Source organism: Limulus polyphemus, unplaced genomic scaffold (assembly GCF_000517525.1).
Source record: "Limulus polyphemus unplaced genomic scaffold, Limulus_polyphemus-2.1.2 Scaffold4896, whole genome shotgun sequence".
In the NCBI taxonomy this organism is placed as follows: domain Eukaryota; kingdom Metazoa; phylum Arthropoda; class Merostomata; order Xiphosura; family Limulidae; genus Limulus; species Limulus polyphemus.
The window spans coordinates 58,053-76,022 of NW_013670506.1; the positions used below are offsets into that span (position 1 = coordinate 58,053).

The window sequence follows — 17,970 nt, forward strand, 5'->3', positions numbered from 1 at the left end:
CGAACTTGTGTTGCATACCTTACTTGTAGAAAAGTTTTTAGTTTATTTTAACTTTTTATAATTTTTTTTTTATTATTTACTTTTTATCCATTATTTTCTGTATCCTAACACTATAAGTTCAGTCCATTTGACCAGACACACAAAAAAAAAATCTAAATTACACTGTTTTTCTTTCTGGAATTACTGCATATTTTAACAGAAAATCACAGTTGTTTATCCTAACGAGCTTACATCTGTTTTAATTTAATTTTCTTGTTTTATTGCTCTTTGAACCATGTTTAGCTACTAAATCTGTGTAACGAAGCTGTAAATCACCTGGATTGAATTACTTAATTCTTGAGCAGCTTGTGTACATACCATGCTGTGAAAAATTTTTTATTTAAGTTACTTTTATAACAATAACTAAATATATACATAAAGAAATAGAAATTATGATATGATAACTTACATTATCTCATAATAATTTTTCTCGATTTGTGCTGCCCTCTATATGCACAATTTTTGCTCACCACTTGCCTTGATGCTCCCACCTACTCATGTGATTACTTGTGGTATAGCTGCACTGTAGCATACAAATGAGCATGTGACAACCCTTCACCAATAGGAATGTGACACACCCTCCTAGTGCGGCTGGCTCCTTCTGGACTGTAAAGCATTATCATCACTTCTTGATTTGGCAATCATGTGCAAAAACATATTTTTTTTAGCTCATGAACTTTTCAGATTTATGCATTTTACAATGGAAGTATCTACAAAGACATTTTTTACAAGAGTTGGTAACTTTCACTTTGTCTGGTGTTAAACAACACAACTTTATTCATGCTAGCCTACCAACTACATTGGCATTGGGTTTATCTTTATCTGTTGGGAGAGGTGAAGGCTTTTATGTGGCAGGTGTTGGAGTCTTTTATGCAGCCTGCCCCTTCTTTTGTCACTGACATACCTCAACCTGTGTTTCTCATTTGTGATGGAAGAGATTTTACCAATTTTTTCCCACCTATCTTTACCTCATGTTATATCCATATTGTCTTGATCATACTTCAGCATTTTTTTATGTGTGATTTCATGACGAGGTTTTTTAGGTATTAGGAATTATTTTACCACTACCTTGGGGCTTGCATGCTTCATTCTCTTTCCTTTATTACCCCATATGACTAGACATGACTTTGTGTTATATTACTTTTCTTTGACTGGTAAACAGATCCCCTGTCTTTAGTTCACTTTTCTTAGGCTTAAGTTTTCTTACCTTGTCTTACACAGTACTCTTTTTCATTATTTTTCCTTTTTTAACATTCTTTCTGTGGTCATCTACCATTCACCTGTGGGATTTTGACAGATGCTCATTCACTTCTTTTCTACAGTGGCTTGTTTATCTTCTGCAGCATTTTCACTGGCAGTGACTATCCTAGATGTTCAGGGTCAGTAAGACTTGTTTCATTTAGTTCATGGACCTTTTCCTTCCATTTGAAGCCAGTTGTTGAGTAATTTGATTTCTAAAAGAGAGTCTTAACCTATGTTATACTTTCTCACTCATTCTCCAATGTCTCTTGGTCCTGTTATTTCTTGCCAACATTGAACAGTGGCAATATTGGTCCAAATGGTTGCAACCACTATTGGGAACCACAAATATGAGGGAAGAAAACCCTGAAAATGGATGAGAAACCCATCCAGAGAATCTGTAGATAAGTGTAGAGTCTTATGTCTTTCATGTCTCAGTCAGTTTTCTCATTCTCCTTCGTTTTCCCATGGGGAATTTCTCACTCTGCAGTAGTTTTTTGCTCCGTGTCTTGGGATGACCGAGGTTGGACATCTCAGATGCTTATTTTCTCTTTTGGCTCTGTCCCAACAAGCCATGCTCTTCTTCTCTTTTTGGAGATGGTGCATCTGCATTGGTTGGTTCAACTTGGAGGAGTCACATCTTACTCCCATTACATTTCTCATTCATTTTGATATTTTTAGCTGTAGCATAGCAGCTCATACAATAGTTCTGAGTTTTTCAAGTACAAGCTTTTAGCTCATAGCTCCATCATCTCTTGACCCAATTTGAGATCTAATTACATTATTGGACTCAGGAGGTCAAACTTTTTTGATTGATGTATTTGACCACATCTGAGGTCTCGTAGAATTATTTACTTCCCACACATACTCTCCTCTTCTGGTGCTTCCTTTTGCCTAATCTTGAAGTAATGATAGTACTCTACAGTATAGAGGGAGCTGCATTAGGAGGGTGTGCCACACACACACACCTATTGGTTAAGGGTTGTTGCATGCTACAGCAAATTTATACCACATGTGTAATCACAAAAGGGCAGGTGGGAACATCAAGGTTAGGGGCGAGTTAAAATTGTGTATATAGGTGGCAGCACAAGTCAAGAAAAGCTATTTTGTGAAAAGATGTAAATATCTATTGGAAATGCATTTTCAGCATAGGAAAATGTTAACATTTAGTACTTGTGTCTGACCTTTTATTTTTCTGCTGTTGGCTCCTGGTGAAACTTAGCCCTTACTTTTTTTTTTTATAACAATGATAGTCAGGCATAAAATAATTTTTATTTTCCTCAAACATGCAATTAAGAACACCAAAAAATATAAATGACCTAAAATTTATGTAGTTTAACTGACTTTCTAACTAAGCTATGTGTATTAACACTTTTATTGCTGTGTGTCACACCAGTGAATCACAGCCAATTTTGTTTCAAAGCCAAATTTCTTTTGTGCCATATGAGTTTGGAACACTGTGATTTCTCCTTCGCACCTCTTGAATGTTTAATTTTTTTTATAATTAATTTATTATGTGGCAGCTAACATGTTAAAATAATTCCCTTACCTGGTCATTGTGCCCTGGGCAGTAGCAAACTATGAAATAAATGCATAATAACTAAGACTAGTTATGGGAACAAACTAGCATTATATGGAAATCATTAAATTGAAATCTTCTCTCTCTGTTATTTATAGATAATGCAATAGCAAATGTCAGAGAGAATTATTGATATTTTTGAAAGACATATGTAATAGGAGGCCGTGGTATGTGGGTTTGACTTTCTGGTTTATATCTACATACATGAAGGAGAATGGAAGCTATAAAGTTTCACTATATCTTAATAATGTCTATGCTTTTGAATCATGTTAATGTGTGAATCATTGGCAATTATCCATACATTTTCTTAAAGGAAAATGCTGCATATAAATTTCAATTTTCCATACTTTAGCAGGAATAATTTTTTTAAGTTAAATGTATATGATAGATATATTAGAACTTACACATTTTTATACATTACTAAAAACTGTGTTATAAAATCTTTATAATTGGGTATTATCAATTTAAATAGTCTTTACACCATTTGTACACTTGCTATCCAGAGTAAAGTTAACATCTAAGATAGCAAGAAATAATTGTGGCAATTATGTGATTACATTTGACAACTTGAATTTACATTTTCAGAGTTTTTTCACAAACATCTATAATATCCTTAAACATGACTCAAAATTGAATGCACCAGTGTTCAGTACCTTCTCAAACTAGTTATAATGACCACAGCATCATTTGGTTTTTCAACTTAAATGTATGCTAAATATTTTCTGTTCTAAAGCATTTACAAAACTTGTTTCAATTTGCATATATAGCTGCTAATATATAACAATCAGACTTCCTCCGTCATTTATTTACACAGATCTCATGACACCATTTAAATAAATAAACAACTAAAAATTGTAGGAAAGGTTCTTAAACTTTTATGTAAGCCACTCATGCAAAAGTTATTAAATTTAATCACTATGCAATAGTCTCTTGTGCAGTGGAGGATTTTAGTATAAGGATTATATCAACAGACATAAACATGCCATCCACCTTCAGTACTATGCTCCTTAGTAGTATTCCGATATGATATCTTACATCCACTCATAAGATAGCTTTTCTCAACTAGCTCTGCCCTCTGTTGGCACAAATTTTCAATGCACATCACTAGCCTTCCACCTTCTGCTTCTGCATATCCACATGTAAATGATCATGTAGTTGCTCTCCACCAGTAGGAGCACGACCACTCCTATAATAACCAGTGCTCTCTTCATATCTGCACTCGTTAATCACTTCTCGATTTGCAGTAGTACTGTACAGAAGCTCTGGTTTTTGCTTGCAGATTTGTTGACGTTTTCCGTTCTACTACTAACTTAGTTTTCTTTCTTTATTTAAATTGTTATGTTTGGTATTGCAAGAGGTTGCTTTTTTTTCAAACTTTTCTTACTTTTTTCATGGGCCTTTTGCTAGTTTATTGTGGATCCTACTGTGTGGCAAGTGGTGCCTGACCAGGTGTACTTTTTTTGTTTTTTGAAAATCTGCATTGTCCATCCTGCGACCATGCTAGATGTCAATTATGTTGTAGCCCCTCCTACCATGGACCTGATGCTGCCTGGTGTTGGTTGTGTGTCTCTATTTTATTGTTATCTATGGCTAAACTATTGTGTCGCAGGTTTGGGTTATTCACACTGTAGAGATGGGGTGTTCCATAGTAGTTCTCTCAAGTGGTTTTTTGCTTCATAAATATGTTTGTCCTGGATCATTCACTCAAGTACTAACATGAGTAAAGCAGACAGAGATTGCTACTTATCTCTGATGCTCCGTGGCATTGAGACTCTTCCTACCACAGGCCTGATATACAATTCCAGATACCACCAGGTTTTGGTTGATCAACTCAGTCGATGTAGTAGATTTGTTTTTCAAAATAAGGTATTGCAGTCTCCCGTTCTACTATCTCCAGTGATGCAGAGTTCTCCAGATTGTTTTCCCCCCTTTCTTCTAGTGGAGCATGAAAGTTCGTACCAGTTCCTAAATGCTGGGGTAGTGAACCATGGAGGCCTGTCCTCCTGAGTGATGAATCATACCACTCTGTTGAGAATAGTGCAGTGGCATTTTGAAGGTGTTGCTGGAGTATTGTACTTCCTACTGTGGACCTGATATACAATTCCAGATGTTGCCAGGTTTTCGTTGTAGCACTAGACTTAATTGACCAAAACTAGGTAATTATTCAGTATTTCAGAGATCCTAAATTTCTGAAAGTTAGGCACAGAGCTGAATTAATGCACACTGTTATATGTGTCAAGTAGCACAATTCTGATTGTTAGAAAAAAATTGAAATAGATTAAATGAACATTACACCAAGAAACATAAATAAACTGTTATAACCCATCATTAATGGACTTGATTGAAGAGCTCTTACAATAAATCTTAGTATTTTATGATTTATTCACTCATATTTATTATGTAATGTGGTTAACTCTCTGAATAGGGATTGGATCACTCATGGTTTTTGCAAAATATTTTTAGTAACTGCTTCTTAATGGTAAACTAATAAAATCTGTTATTTTTTGCTTTAACATAGCTGAGTTTTGCAGTTAGAGTTTACAGTCTTTCAAATGAAATCTATTGTTATGTAAAAAAATACTTTTACGCATTTGTCATAATCATAACTATAGGACTTTATTACTGTATGAGTCTGACTTCATATTTTGTTATGCTTAACTGCTCAAAACAGTTAGAGAACAATGGAAATGTGTAATATTACAGCTATGACAAGGCGAAACAGCTATTATAAAATAATTTCATCACCTCCTTAAATAATATTTTTTATGCAAATTAGACATTACTGATAAGTCGTGATCTGAAGTGCAAATGATTGGTCAATAGTCTACTATTATGATTTAATATTTAGTAGTGGTGGCTTTTATCTTTACAAAGAGTTATCCTCCTTGACCAATTCTCTTTAGTGTCTGGAGTCTCTTGATGGAATGTAATGAGATTCCCAAGATCTCATGTTTCTCAACCTTTTCAATACCAAGGATAGACTCTCAGTAGACTGTTGCAGATCAGGTACAATGAAAAATCATTATGGTTTACATATGAATATTCAGTTTTTGTTTTTTTGTTTCATGAAGTCCCATGGACAGCAAGGTGATTGTGATCAGTGGTTGAGAAACACTGATCTACGAGATTGAAATTGGTGAGTATGAAAGCTATTTCAAGAAATGCATCAAAAAGTTTTGAATGGTGAAGGATTGTGTGTGTGTGTGTGTGTTACCATCCATTAGAATGACATCAAGCCCAGTTGCATCAGCATGTGGTTGCACAAAGTATTATACAATGTGGTTGTTATAGTCTTTTGTCATTTATAATTCCATTCCACAGGATATAAAAATATGTAACTCAACCACTCACACCACACTTCCACTATCACCGTATGCATTGTATTTAGATTTAGTCTACAAAAAGCAGTAATTTGCTTGTGTCACGAATGATGATATTTCTGTTCAAAACATTGGTCAGAAAGACTAACAACTCTCTGAGACACTTGGCAATTTACATCAGCCTGATGTTATTAGCTGGCTTCCATTTAATCAAAGACTCCTCAGAAGTCTTCTCTGACCATAGTTCAAGAACAGGGATCGGATGATTAAAATTATGTTTTTATTTTCTAATAGTAGTCTGCCTTATTAGTGTCCTATCTATGATATTCAAATTTCCATTTATCTTTTCATTTTTTCCCCCTTATTATAGTTATATTCAATTTAAATTTTTTTTTTTTTAGTTTTCAGGATTTCACATCCTTTTATTGCTTTTTAAAAATATCTGTTACTAAAAATTAGACATTAAAATATTCCTGTCTGACAAAATATTTCTGGCTAAGGAGTAAATAGTGGATTTACAGTATTTAATTGCTGTCATTTTAACATAAAATGAAAGTATAATTTGTACTAGTTTATTTTAATTATGATGATAGTTAGGTACTGCAAGTATTTTATTAAAGTATATGTAAAAGACATTTCAGATGTGACTCGTATAAACTTGGCATTAAGTCATAGTAAATTGTTTATAATGTTGAATTGATTCTGATTATGGTAGCTTTATGATAGCTCTTTTGCCAAGTAATGCTTCTAAAGAAATGAAAGGGACTAAGTCAATATAGTATTTTTGGTAATTTGTTTTAATTATCAGGCTATGTGTGTATATTCAAAAGTTAAGAGGTATTTTTCACTATTATTTTATATAGATAGATGAATATCATGAATTTTTTAGTTTTTGACTTTGGGGAAGATTTCCTACCTTTGTTCTTGGTGTAGGTTAGGTTTTTAATATTTCAGTTTAGACATTATGTTCAGTAAAGTGTTTGTTATGATGTAAGGATAAGATATGATATCTCTGGCTTTCCTGATTGTCAGGAATGTGGTTGAATAATATAAAATTCAAGTGAGACTAGAGAAGGAGAAAAGCATCAAATATATACGAGTAGATTTATTAGTTAGTTCATTGGTTCTAACACTTTAGAAGCTGGCATACTCTTTTTCAAATTTAGTATATATTTGCACACCTTATGATTCTGGTAATGAAAATAAATATGTACATATTTTTATATCATATTAATTACTATTTTTAACTGACATTACGAAGTTCTTTTTTCTTTCCCATCCTTTTTATTTAATTGTTTTTGTTTCCCCTTTCTTTTCATGTACCCCTTCAATGATCAACTGACTAGCTCACTGATTAACTAACTCAGTGTTTCTCAAACTTTGTTAAGTGTACTTCTGGGGGTATGTGGTGGTTAATTAGTCAGTTACAATGTTATTGGTCAGTTTCTGAGTGTGTTAGTTAGCCAATTTTGGAGTTGTGTTATAAATAGGAGAAGAAATTTTATATGTAAGTGACAGTAAAATTTTATTTGCGAGTTAGACCTGTCAGAGAACATAGCCTGCATAACGTATCATAAAATAAATGGATTTGGACTTTACATTATTTTTACAGAATAATCTAGAAGAATCTGTCCATGATAGGACTCATTACATTATTATTTTAGTAAAGTTTTTTGAAAGTAGTTACATGAATGGGATGAATAAATCATACTGGGTCAAGCAACATACTGTAACCTTGCTTAAAACTTCATTGTGTTATAAAGTATCTAGTTTTAACTTTTCATTATCCTTTTATTACCTGTTTGTTTGACATCTGGTTATTAAGAATTTTTTGGTAATTTATTTTTACAGATACTACTGATCAAAGAAGTACTTCAGTATTAGCCACTCTTGCAGCCCTTGCTGAAGCAACAGCTCCCAGTGCAAGTGAGCTGAAACTTTGCTTGAATACTTGATCAAATATTGTAGTACAATGATTACCGTAGACAAATACTTAATCTTTTTTTTCCTGTAATTTTCTCAAAATGTGATATAGATTGAAAAATGTAATCAGCTAGGAAACCATTTCTATTGAATACTTATGATATTAAGCAGAAAACAAAAAAAATATATGTTATTTATCTTTGGTATATTTTCACATATTTTAGAACTTTATGGAAATAAATTTTGGCTACCAGAATTTAAGTTTTGTTGATTTTTGTTCAGTGTTGTTAAAATATGGTAATGAACAGCATGGAAAGTAAAATAAGTTTGTAATATAATATTGTATTTAGTTGTTTAAGTTTCAAGTGGTATTTATTTTGTGTAGCTGTGTCTACTACAGAAGCTCTTCAGTGGTTAGAAACTCATGGAATTACTCTACTGCCTACAGACACGTCGACTATTGTGGCTTCAGCATTAGAAGGGGGTCAGACAATAACCCTTACTGGTACTATTTATTCTTCTTGTTCTACATTTGGGTCTGTTAAATAGTAACAGTTAAATATTTAATTATTTAGTGAACAAACAAGTTTACTGTAACTAGCATATTTGAATATAAAGAGAGGATAAAATAGTTAAACTTAATAGACAGAATATGTAATAGTTACAGATGTAACATTCTTACTATATTTTTAGACATGCTATGTAGTATAGGTATTACCCAACTTTCAATTTATCTGTGTAAAGTACAGACTGAAAGAAAGTTGATAGAAAAAAATAAGGTGTAATAAGTTGAAACTTTAATGACTAATGTCATTAAAAGATATTACAGGGTTTGAATGGTGTAAATTATGAAAAGATCCTTAAAGGTGTTAAAGATGTAGGAATAGTGTTCTAAACAGTTTGTAATTTGCTAATTTCTACCCTCCAAGAAATTGAAATCATCAACTTTTATCTCTAATAACAGTGGTAACTAAATCCTTTTTAAAACATTCTGAGAGTAGCACATAGAACATAATTGTTATATTTGATAATCATGATTCAAGTTTAAATTCTTAAAGTAAAATGAGAAGTCCAATGATCTGCTCTGATATTAATCCTAAGTTATTTCAAAAGAATTATTACACGAGTACTGCTTAACTCTTTCTAGCCCAGTGTCTTGTGACCAGACATAGCTTAGTACTTAGTATGTTGGACTATGAATCCAAGGTTCCATAGTCTGTGTCCCAGTGCTCCAAATTCATCTCCACACTTTAGGGGCCATGGGTGTATTATAAGAGTAATTGTCAAACAGGAGTTGATGGTGGGTGCTGTTGACTAGTTGCCTTCCCTCTAATCTGTCAGTTCAAAATTATGGATGACTAGTTCAGGTGACCCTTGTGTAACTTTACAATAATTTCTGAAACAAACTCAATCTTTTTTTTTTAAAGAGATTAAATGACATCAATACTTTTTACAAATTTCGTCTGATCTCAACCCTCAAAGTAAGAAGGAAAAAAAAAAAGTCCAAACTGCTAACCCTGATTTTGAATTTTGCTCTCCCCAGTTGTAGATTTTTTTGGTGTAGCAATATTTGAACTTCTTACCTGCATAGATAAAAAAATTTCAACATAGAAGTCATAACTGTGATATTTTGTTTGACATTTTTGTTGCTCATTTATAAATCAGATAGTGTGAAAACACTAATTTTCAAAGCTTTTAATGTTAACAAAATGATAAATATGTTGTCTGAAAGTGTGGGTTATTTTATTTTTCACACTATTTGATATAGGGCTCCCTTTTCTCTTTAAATGCATTGTAGTTACAGCATTGTAGCTCCTTCTGCTAATGTCTTGTTTCTTTACTTTGATGGAGTAATCACTTTTCACTTTACAAAACCTCATTTTTGGTTATTTGAAACTATGAAGATTTGTAGTACTGTTAACTCTGGTAGGAGCTTAAGTATCAGCTGAGGGTCATTTTTAACAGCTGTTCATAATTTCTAAGAAATATGCAGTGGTAACTTTTGTAGATAAGATATAATGTAATAAATACTATTCTATTTTATTAGTTTTATTGATATATATATATATTTGCAGAATTTCTTTCAACAAAATGGGTTAGCAAATGGTAAATTATAAAAGTGACAGTCACATTCCACTATTCACTCAGACACAAGTAACCCAAAAGTTGACAGTTGTTGCTGTTGACTAGCTGTCTTTCCTCCAGTTTGTCTATTAAAAAGTGCTCATTGATGTTTTAAGTGTCTATGTTTCTGATGTGGTGATGTATGAATTATGAGGTTTTATTAACTCTCTCACTATGGGTTCGGTACCAGGGACTGACCTCATAACTATTTTTTGCTTGTTATAGTTTTCATACCATAATTTCTAATATAGTATGTATACTTTCACAAAATTTGGCAGACTTTTAGTAAACATTACATGTCATTTGTGCACAAAAACTCAGTTTTTAATGAAGTATTTTTTACTAAAGATTTGTCCATGAATATATTGAATCTTTTTTTTACTAGTCTGAGTGCAAAGTGATGTTTAAATTAAGATTAGAAATATTTTTCTTTATCTCAAAAATTTCAAATTGCATGTATGTAACCTCTAAAACCTCCTAAATAACTATATAACTTTTTCAATAAAAACTTTATATCTTATCTGTTATTAGCTCTACCCAAAAAATATATTTCATTCTTCAGCCAGTAGACATACCATGAAAGTATAATGAAAAGTTGTAAAGTCAAAAATAAAATGAGTAACTGTGCCCTTTTTTCTTTCACAAAGTTTCAAAGTACTTCTCTTGAGAGTTTGAACTACTAGACATTTCACATTTATTTTCTGTGTTTATTTTACTATCAATTACTGAAATAGAAATCTTCTGAAAATAAAACAACAAATCATCACATGCGTCATTAGACTATGTAACACTGTAATACAATACTCTTGAGAGCAACAAAGCATGCACGAAGAAATAAGCAGACTTGACCCCTGCTCTGAGGACACAATGTGGAATTTATCGGCTTATGTATCCTACAGTGCTTACAATGAGAATATCCCAGAGTCACAAAATTACACATTTAATCAGTGAAAACGTTTATTATATGGCTTGGAGCCAATCCAATAAACATCTCAAGTTTTTGAGTATTGGTCATCCTTGTGGGATGTTTGGAAATTAGCGGTATATCGTGCAGGCATACAAAGATATTATTTATGCGCATGATTGAAAAATCCTATTTCCCTTTCAGAAAATTTATTCGTCAACCAATAAATACTATTTATTCACAAATGCTTAAATTTTAGTTATTTTTATTAAACATAGGAGAGTAAAGAAAAAAATATTTTGAAAAAAAATTTGAATACTTACAGTGTTATGAAATTTTGTGCTCATGTACGTACTAAGCCTTGTTTATTCTTCTGAGTGGAGAGTGAAGAGATATTAATTTTGTAGGCTTCAAATATGAATTTTAGAAAACAAATATTAACTTATTATATTTGTGCACACAAAATCCCTGTAATTTTTCTGGGTTTCTAAACAACCTATATATGACTTTAAAAAAATATCATATCTATTCAGAGCAACAACTTAGTCATCACACTTATACAGTTTTGGTGAAATTGTGACTTTCTTCTTCAAGCTGTTTACAAACGACTGTCAGATTTATGTACACAGGCAACTCCTCTTTCTCTTAGTAGTAAACACTTAGTCAAAAGAAGTAGATGGGACTAGACAAGAGGTTTGAAAATAATGGAGTAGTGGGAAGAACCACGTTATTATTTAGCTAAATATATTGACATCTCAGCAAATCAAAGAGGTGGGAAGTTTTTATTTTATATTCTAGCTTGTCTATATCACAAATTCAGGTTTCTAATTTGTTAACTACTGTACATTGTATGGTAGGCATAATATAATATAAACTGAGCAATAAGACAGTAGGAGGTGCTATGTAACAAACAAAAATTGATATTTGGCATTTTTCTTTATATTTCATTTTAAATTAAGAAAGTAAAACATTGATAATATTAAAATTTGGACTATAACTATGTTTCGATCTCAATTCTATTGACATAAGTAATAGAAAAGTTATTTTAAAAATTTTAAAAATAAAAGGTCATGACGTGTCAGAGTTTTATGTATATGAGTGAGCTGAGGATTCTTCTACAGTAGATATCTTTGACTTGTTGGCGATAAATTCAAACAATAAACAGACAGCACACAATCCACTTGTTTTAAAGTAATATGTTCACAACAATCCAAAATATGTACAGAAATTCTTTATACTATGGATATCTACCATAGTTGTATCTCAAACTCTAAATAGTTCTCTTTTTCTTGTCAAAAGTCCACTTAAGCTGAATCAATTACTTTAGAATCCATTTGAAAGACGAATTATTTTTCTTTGTTTTTATCACAATAGTATCAGTGAATAATTCAGTTACGCTACCTCGTGGATTCCCATAGTTGTATCTCGAACTTCAAATGATTGTTTCTTTTTTGTCAAAGTCCACACATGTGGGTTCAGTTACTTTATAAACACCCTGTGACAAGACAAAGTATTCTCCTTATCTCTATTAAACTGTGAAACTCACTTTAAAATATCGCCTGTTATGGCTAATCATTCACATGCCGGCTGACTTCATATTTTCTAACTTTTCTCTATTTTTACTTTATTTCACTTGACTTTGCTTCTTTTGCTCTTCTTCTTGACTTGTGCTCTCAAGCCATTTATATATATATATTCAGTGAAGCCTAAAAAAATAACAAAGATTCGAGTAATATGACATCAACAATAATGCTTCAACAACAATGAATTGCAAACACGTGACTGTTACCAACTTACGTAACCAAACTTGTCATAACTATCGCCTTTAAAATAATTAACTTTTAGCTCTCTTGTTATGAAAAACTCAACAATCATGAAATATTAACTCCCAAAATAAATAATAATGCCAACACTAAACAGTTTTGTATATTCAACAACATGAGCTCTTTAACCTGCCCACAGTGAATGGGTTAATGTATGCACAAATATGGCAGTATGTTATCACTAAGCTGGAAAGAGTTAATTTAGTTAGTGTGTTCTTTTAAGTATGAATACACACTTAGGAATTTAGTATATATATTCTCATCAGAGCAAGATGTTGAGTACATTTTAAGCTTACCCAGTAAAGCTAAACAAGTGGATAAAGTAATATTCAAACGACTCAAAGGTTTTTGTGAGTGAAGATGAATAAATATATATATAGTACATACCTTCCTTATTTTTAATTATATGCTTAATATGTTTAGAACCATAAAGAAATACTAGAGGTATTTAATATTTGTCACACAAAAATGTACTAGAGGATAAATAAAACTTGTTGTTAATTCAACTAAGGAACAATGAACATGATGAAATTTTAAATTGACTTATTATTTTTATCAGTTAAATACAGCAAGTTGTTGGCATAATTTAACAAATATGGACATTTTGAAAACTTACAAAGTTGTTTCAGTAATTATAAATAGAAATAGTGTAGGTTATATCATTTTAAATTTGGTTAAACACTATATTAGGGCTTCAGTAACAGTCATTTGACATTTTGAATTAATCTTCTAGAAACTGAGTATTTTTACCTAATTTTCAAATTAATTTCTTAATACTCCAATTTTTAATATAAAAACGTCCATAAGTATCAAAAACAAAAAAATTAAAGTCCAGTAAAGTAATTGTAATAAAAGTAATATTATTTGATACAATAAGTCTAATTTTATTTGATTACAAGGAACCTTCACAATTCAAACATTTCATGGAGTTTAGTGTTTCACAAAAGTTAATGTAAATGAACTAACTTTTCACTGCCACATTTATAGATGCACAAATCTCCTAGTGCTAAGCTTATTTATAGGTACACAACAGAAAATGGAAAGACACATTTTAGTATTTAAATAGTTATTTGAAACTTGAAACAGGTAAACTGAGGGTAATTTGAAAGGGAATTTTTTATTTTATGGTGGTAAAACATTTGAAACTTGCATGACAGTGCTCTAGAGGGGGACATATATGTCCAAGCAGTGAAAGAAATAAACATTGTGTATTTTTACTTATGACATTGGAAAGTGTTGTTTCAATTACTTCTCTAAACTTCAAACTATTTTGTCTTCAGCCTTTAATTTTTTTTACTGAAAATTTTGGTAGGCTTTGTAGGAAATAATTTTTGTTTGTTGCAAAACTGTTTTGTATATTGAATTAAAAATATTCAATACATGATGATACTTTTCAGAAGCAGGAAAATTAGCCCTAGACAGTGTCAGGCATTCCAGAGAGCCTTCTGAAGAACAGAAAGAATTAACTACTAAATCAGCTAATTCACAGCGCACATCAACTACAATTTCTTCTGGTCAAGTAAGTATTTTAAAGAACATTTCAAAGGAAACAATAGAAAATGTATGTACAATAGTAGGATCCATACATTAAGTTTAAAAAGCTTTCAAACAGTGTTGAACTTTGTTTCATCATTACAAAATTAATATGATAAAGCACTTCACATGTTCTATTCCATAATTACACTTATTTCAGAATAGTGATTTTTTAGAAATAAATAAAATCAATTGGAGTTCCGTTATCATTAAAACAAAAAATTACTTCTCACAGAAGCTTCTTATTCCATCTACAGTAAAAAAAAACGAATGTAATATGTTTTAACATAACATTAGAAGACTGTAAGGTACCATTAATTATTCTAGGCTTCCCTGCACGTGGACTCCTGAGTAAAAATTGAAATCCACCCATTAATTTTCAGGAAATAATTCACTCTCCTCTTAAATTCTTGTAAATTTCTGGCCTCCAATACTGCTAACCACCCTTTCAGAAAAATACAGTTGTCTTGAATTGTATAGGCTTGTCTATTCCAAATTTTCAACTTGCATCATTCCTATTATGTAGTCTTTGGAATGAAACACAAAGAAATTGGAGCTCTTTATTCTGTTGATTCGTGTGATAATTTTGTAAGCTTCAATAAGATCACTTCTTACTCTTCTTTTGTCAAGAGAAGATAAATTAACAAGTCTTAACCTATCCCCATAAGACAGTCCTTCTCTTCCTCATCATCCTAGTAGCCCTTCTCTGATTCCTTTCCATAAGTCAATATCCTTTCTTAGATAGAGAAATTAAAACTACATATAATATTTACTCAAAGTGAGGCCTAAGTATAAAGAGATAATTACCTCTTTTGACTTTTGTTAAGTATATCTTCAGATAATTTTAAAATTCTGTTAACATTATTGCTAGCAACAGAGAACTGCTTTGATGGTTTATGTGACTTACCTTTACTCTGTGCCAAAATTATTTTCTTCAGTCATGCCATTGAGTAGTTAAATGTGTGACCCTTATTATGAGATCCCATATGCATTCCTTGTAATTAAAGGAATCTTGAAAACTATTTCTCCAACTGACAAATTGATCCAAGTCAATATGAAATCCCTCAGTATCATCAACATATTCAGAGCTTAGTGTTATCAGAACCTCTACTAATCTATACCAATTTACTAATTATCTAAGGACCAATATAATTATTATAAGTAAAAGTAAAGACTCAAGCACTCCTTTAATAATAACTTTTCCTAACTCAGCTACCCTAACTAGTCTTTCTCCACCCTCCACTGATGTGTCTTTCTTAGCTAATCATCTGTGTCACACCTTACCAACATAAAGTCCTCACCCATTCCATCATTCAGGTAATATGCAACAATCTTGAATAAGTTAACAGGTTTCTAAGATAAAATTTTTCCTCATTGAATTATTACTGGACATATTTTATTATATCGTTTTATATGATAACTGGTACTAAATTCTAATGTCATGTATTATTAACATAAACCAAAATTCCTATGAAGTTACTTAATTACACATCATTCCAAATGTTCTTAAAATTAAAGTAACTTGTTTCACATTAGACAGTATGTGATTAACAATATACGTAATACATTCTCATTTATTGTTTATGAATGTCCAATTTATGTCATATTTGCTTTGCAAAACAGGAAATTATAAAACATGATAGAGAAAGACAATAATATATATATATATATATATTGAAATTCACTATTAAAAACATTTTATAAAACACACAAACATTCAAACATAATTGTCTGTTCCATTATTAAGCTTGTTGGATATTTTATTTGAATATTTTATCTTATTTACAACTCATAAATGGAATTTTCATTTTGGTTTTAGATTTGAAATAGTGTCAGATCATCTAGACATTTTTTTAAATTTTGAGAATAATCTGGATGATTATATTGACTCGTAATGTTAAGAAAAAGTTAGTTGGAAACAAAATATGAAACCCTATAACCCGAGTGCTTTTGAAAGGAAGATCTTTCTTCATTGGGGCAAACTGATTATATTTAAAATAGGATTTCCCAAATCAAAGTAATAAGATTAAACTTAAATGCCATATAATTCAACCTTATTAGAAAGAAACTAAAGTTTAACTGAGTTAATTTGTTGTTCTCAGAAAAGTTCTTAACCTGCAAATTATAATATAAATATTTTTTATATACCATTTGAGCTTCAGTTGTGCTTTACTGCTTTATACATTGTAGCATATGGGATCCCGACACACTTTCGTACAAAGTATTTGTTGCAAAGTGCTTGAAAAGCTCATGAATTTTGTCTCATTTTAAATGCAAGAAATCTTTGACTTTAAATATCCAGTACTATGAATCATTTAGTTGGAATGTTAAGAAAATTTCTAACCCATTAATATTTCTTAATATCAAATTTTAATTTTTGTGTTTTCAAACATTGGGTAAAATATTACTGGTGAGTAGCAAAGCCATAGTGGAGTATATGCCTGGATAATACCTAAACAAGCAATGACAGATACTTGATCTCTAAAGGAACTGAAGCACAAGAAACTAGTTTGTTACAATAGGTTTGAAGAGGTGGAAGAAATAATCAGCAAGCTTACAGAATCACGCATTAGTATATAATTCAGTATATCATTTAGTTTTTAAAATTAAATGTATCACCCTGAATAGCTCATCCCACAAGGATGTGGCATTTCTATTTTATAACTTTCCTTACATGATAAATGTGAACAAGTAACCTTAGAAATCATTTAAAAAGAAATATTTATAATAAATTTTTTTCATTTTGCTTATTATAAATTGTCATTGATATCTTTTAATCGTAATATATGGTCAGGAAATATTAGTTTTACAACACTTACAATATATCAAAAGTTTGTTGTTGTTTTTTATTTAAATGATTTTTCCAGACATTTTGGTTCTCCACCCATCTTTTTGGCAAAGTGTCAAAGTTAATCTAATGATAATTTTTTATGCTGTTAGGTGTATACATGTATTGTAGAATTATGATGGCAGAACTGATTCTTTGTTTCTCCTATCTATATTTTCAGAACTTAATAGCTATAGTAACGGACCAATCTCAGCTGCCTACACTTATAAGCAATGCTCAAAGTACACCTATGATGGTAGTTGGTGGATCAGCAATTTCTACATCAAGTAAGTTCATAATTTGACAACAGTGACACACATTTTCAGACGTAACACAAAACATATTGAATTAGGTTTAAACTTGGGTGTGAAGTGTTCTAATATAATAAAAACTCCTTGATCTGAAGTCTTTATATATTAAACTATTTCCAAAGTTGAACACCAGTTACATACATTTTTCAAATTGTTTTAAACAAATTACATTAGTTAATCATTTAGAGGAAGTGAGTGTGGATATAAGCAAGTATTTTCCTTTATTTTAGAAGCCATTTAACTTTCCCAATATGGGTTTGGTCCCAGGGACTGACCCCATAACCATTTTGTGCTTGTTATATACACCTGGAAAAAAGTTAAGCACCCCCAAATATTTTTCAGGATTGC

At 31.2% G+C, this 17,970-nt stretch overlaps 1 protein-coding gene across 2 annotated transcripts in view; it reads left to right on the top strand.

Moving 5' to 3' along the window:
• LOC106471838 (GA-binding protein subunit beta-2-like) overlaps window positions 1-17,703 on the top strand; it is a 71,760-nt gene extending 54,057 nt beyond the window's left edge. The window contains exons 6-9 of one of the 2 annotated variants that reach the window (XM_013932458.2): window positions 8,029-8,103; window positions 8,486-8,605; window positions 14,349-14,470; window positions 17,493-17,696. In XM_013932458.2, coding sequence (XP_013787912.2) covers window positions 8,029-8,103; window positions 8,486-8,605; window positions 14,349-14,470; window positions 17,493-17,615 — 440 coding nt within the window. In that variant the 3' untranslated portion in view covers window positions 17,616-17,696. Of the gene's footprint in view, window positions 1-8,028; window positions 8,104-8,485; window positions 8,606-14,348; window positions 14,471-17,492 lie in introns of both variants that reach the window. The other variant, XM_022400445.1, reaches the window with a different exon arrangement.
• The last annotated feature ends 267 nt before the right edge of the window (window positions 17,704-17,970 follow it).